At 46.3% G+C, this 2,944-nt stretch overlaps 1 protein-coding gene across 2 annotated transcripts in view; it reads right to left on the reverse strand.

Moving 5' to 3' along the window:
- RSBN1 (round spermatid basic protein 1) overlaps window positions 1-891 on the reverse strand; it is a 13,634-nt gene extending 12,743 nt beyond the window's left edge. The window contains exon 1 of one of the 2 annotated variants that reach the window (XM_072425958.1): window positions 431-891. In XM_072425958.1, the coding sequence (XP_072282059.1) occupies window positions 431-839 (409 nt within the window). In that variant the 5' untranslated portion in view covers window positions 840-891. The remainder of the gene's footprint in view (window positions 1-430) is intronic. The other variant, XM_072425949.1, reaches the window with a different exon arrangement.
- Between the last annotated feature and the right edge of the window lie 2,053 nt (window positions 892-2,944).

Consider the following 2,944-nt stretch of genomic DNA (forward strand, 5'->3'; position numbering starts at 1 on the left):
AATTGCTTGCCACCCAGCTTGAAAAAATTTCTGGGTTGAGCACTGTATATATATAAATAAAATAAATAAAACGCCTGGCATATACCGCTATCACCCCCCCATCTATAAACGCCTGGCATATACTGCTATCACCCCCCCATCTATAAACGCCTGGCATATACCGCTATCACCCCCCATCTATATCACACACCCCACCCGCCCCCCCATGTCAGCACCTGACATTTACCCGTGGCACATAGATAAATATGTGTGGTAAGGGTAACACACCTGGCAAGGATACATTCATACTATCACAAACCACTAATACAAACACATGGCAGGTAACACACACACCCCCCATTCACACAAACACATGGCACATATCACACCTCCATTCACACACAGCATTCATTCACCCATCGCCCCTCCTGGCACACTTCTCTGTTCTCACCTTTCTTCACACTCCTTAAAGGGGGCTCCCCCTCCCCATTCTCCTCCTTCTTGGTGCGGTGCTTCTTCTTGCTCTTGTCCCTGGGCCTGTCCAGCTGTGGCAGGGTGAAGAGGGCCGGACTGATGGGTGGCACAGGGATGGCAGTGTGTGGCTTGGCTGGGGGAGGCAGTTCCTCTCTGACATGGTGGTGTTTGTGGTGATGATGGTGGTGATGGTGACAGCTGTGGTGGGTGTCAGTGCCCAGCTTCCTCTTCTTTGCCTCTTTTTCATTCGGGTCGCCGCCGCCATCCAATTCGCTTTTCTTCTTCCTCTTCTTCTCCGAACACGGCGAACCCTCCCTCCGCTTCTTCTTTCGGCCTGCCTTGGCTTTGTCCCTTTCCTCGGAAAACGTACCAAGCTGCGCGGCCATTTCCCCGAACGACGACTTTTAAATGGCCCGACGTGTGTTAGGGCGCATGAGCAAACCAATGAGCCCTGTGGGAAATGTAGTCTTCCCGTCCACCTATCACAGACTGCAGAACTCAGGAAGAAGGCACGCAACCTGCCCCGCCTGCTCATGGGAGTTGTAGTTTTCAGAGGAGAGAGCTGTAGTCCGTGGACGGAGATCGTGCCTGGGTGCACGGAGCCTCTGACGTCATTCTTGGGTTCTGTTAACCCTTGAGATGCCGGTTGTTTACATTTTGCAGCAATCCCTCTGGAAGTCATTCATATCCGGATCAATATGATGAGCGTGCTGCACAGTATTATTCCTTTGCTGACTACACCTGGCTCTGTTATTTATGGTTCTTCTGAATGTGTTTATTGTCGAATAGAATAGTGAAAGTAATACAGAATATATTTGCCTGGAGGCTCAGCCTGCTTCATAAAAACATTTTATTATTATTAATAATAAATTGGATTTATAATGCACCAATATTTCACAAAGCACTGTACAATAAATGACAGATACAGACAGTGACACAGCAGGAGAGGACCCTGCCCCGAAGAGCTTACAATCTAGGAGGTGGGGGAAGTAACACACCAATACATTCCAGCCCCATTCACCCGCATTGGGCGAGCGTCAGTCAGTGTTTGTCATTCTAACACTACGATTGGACGAAGGAGTGGAGGGTAAAAAGAAAAGTGTGTGAGGAAAGGATGATGGAACAGGAGGAGGATTGAAGATACGTAAAGTCACCCTACAGTGCATGCAGTTTCAGCACAGGCATGGAGGAATTATTATTAAACAGTATATAGCGCCAACATATTACACAGCACTGTACAATAAATATGGGTTGCAAGTAAGATACAGACAATGATACAGGAGGAGGAGAGGACCCTGCTCAGGAGAGCTTACAGTCTAAAAGATTGATCTAAGCTTATTGACTAGCCAACTTTGTTTTTAGTTCACAGATTCTATTTCTCTGATAAAGCGGATTATGGAAGACTGCTGAATGCAATAGAGCTGGAATTAAATTTGCAGGTGGTTTAACCTGGCAGTAATCCCAAGTGTGGCTCGGGGTTAATTTTCAGTACCAAAAGCAGTAACCCTGAGCCACACTCAAAGTGGAATTGCAAGGGAGTTCAAAAAGCTTACCTGGTAAGCAGTGCCCACAGCGTACTCCAGCGGTACCTGGCAAAGCCCACCCGGCATCTGTGTAACCTGGCAATGCCCAACCAGCATCTACGTCCCCCGCATGTGAACGTTGGGGACACAAGGGCAGGGGACGTAGATGACAGCATCTGCGTGCAAGCCTGCGGCCCAAATCTAGGACCATGCGGGAAATTTAAAATAAGTATTTTTAAATATACCACTTTTACATTTTAAAATACTTTATACCGCCAGGTAGGTTAATGAAATATTCTCAAAGGAAAACACATATACAGATCCTTAATCTATTGTTGGAAACATAAAAGAATGATAAAAGAAAAAGACCAGGTGGTCCTCCAGAACCCTATTCAGTCATGTGCCCCTTTCTTTTCTTTCATTAGGACAATGCATGTTTTTTTCTGAGGGATTTATGTTTCCTTTAGAAGATATCTAAACCCTAGAACAAAACTTTGTATTGCAGATCCTTAGATGTGATGGTTTATTTCTATTTTTCAGGCTTAAAAATTTTCAGCAAGTGCAGAAAAAAAAAATGTAGATCAGGTGAACACTTACTGTGAGCGGAAATTAAAGCAGAATTCTAAGGTCGTGGTACAGCACCAGTACTCACCAGGTATCAATCCCCCAACTTCCCCTATTCCACATTCCTCACCTAAATAAGCCCCTGCTTAGCCTTAGAAGGGTAAATGCACCATCTCAGCACTCGATTGCCACCAGTGTACAAAGGATGGCACCTGGGGAGAATTGGCAGAGGACCAGGAGCCCACTATGCAGGACAGGGGTCATAAAGGAAGTTACACAGTCTAGGGTCTGCTGTCAGGTGATCCATAGATACACAGTAAAGGAGGATCTAGCAGAGGCAAGTCCAGTAACAGAGCAAAGGGTCATACACAGGTATCAGTCCACCAAGCAATGTATCCAGGGGT

This window comes from Pyxicephalus adspersus, chromosome 1 (genome assembly GCF_032062135.1).
Source record: "Pyxicephalus adspersus chromosome 1, UCB_Pads_2.0, whole genome shotgun sequence".
NCBI lineage: Eukaryota > Metazoa > Chordata > Amphibia > Anura > Pyxicephalidae > Pyxicephalus > Pyxicephalus adspersus.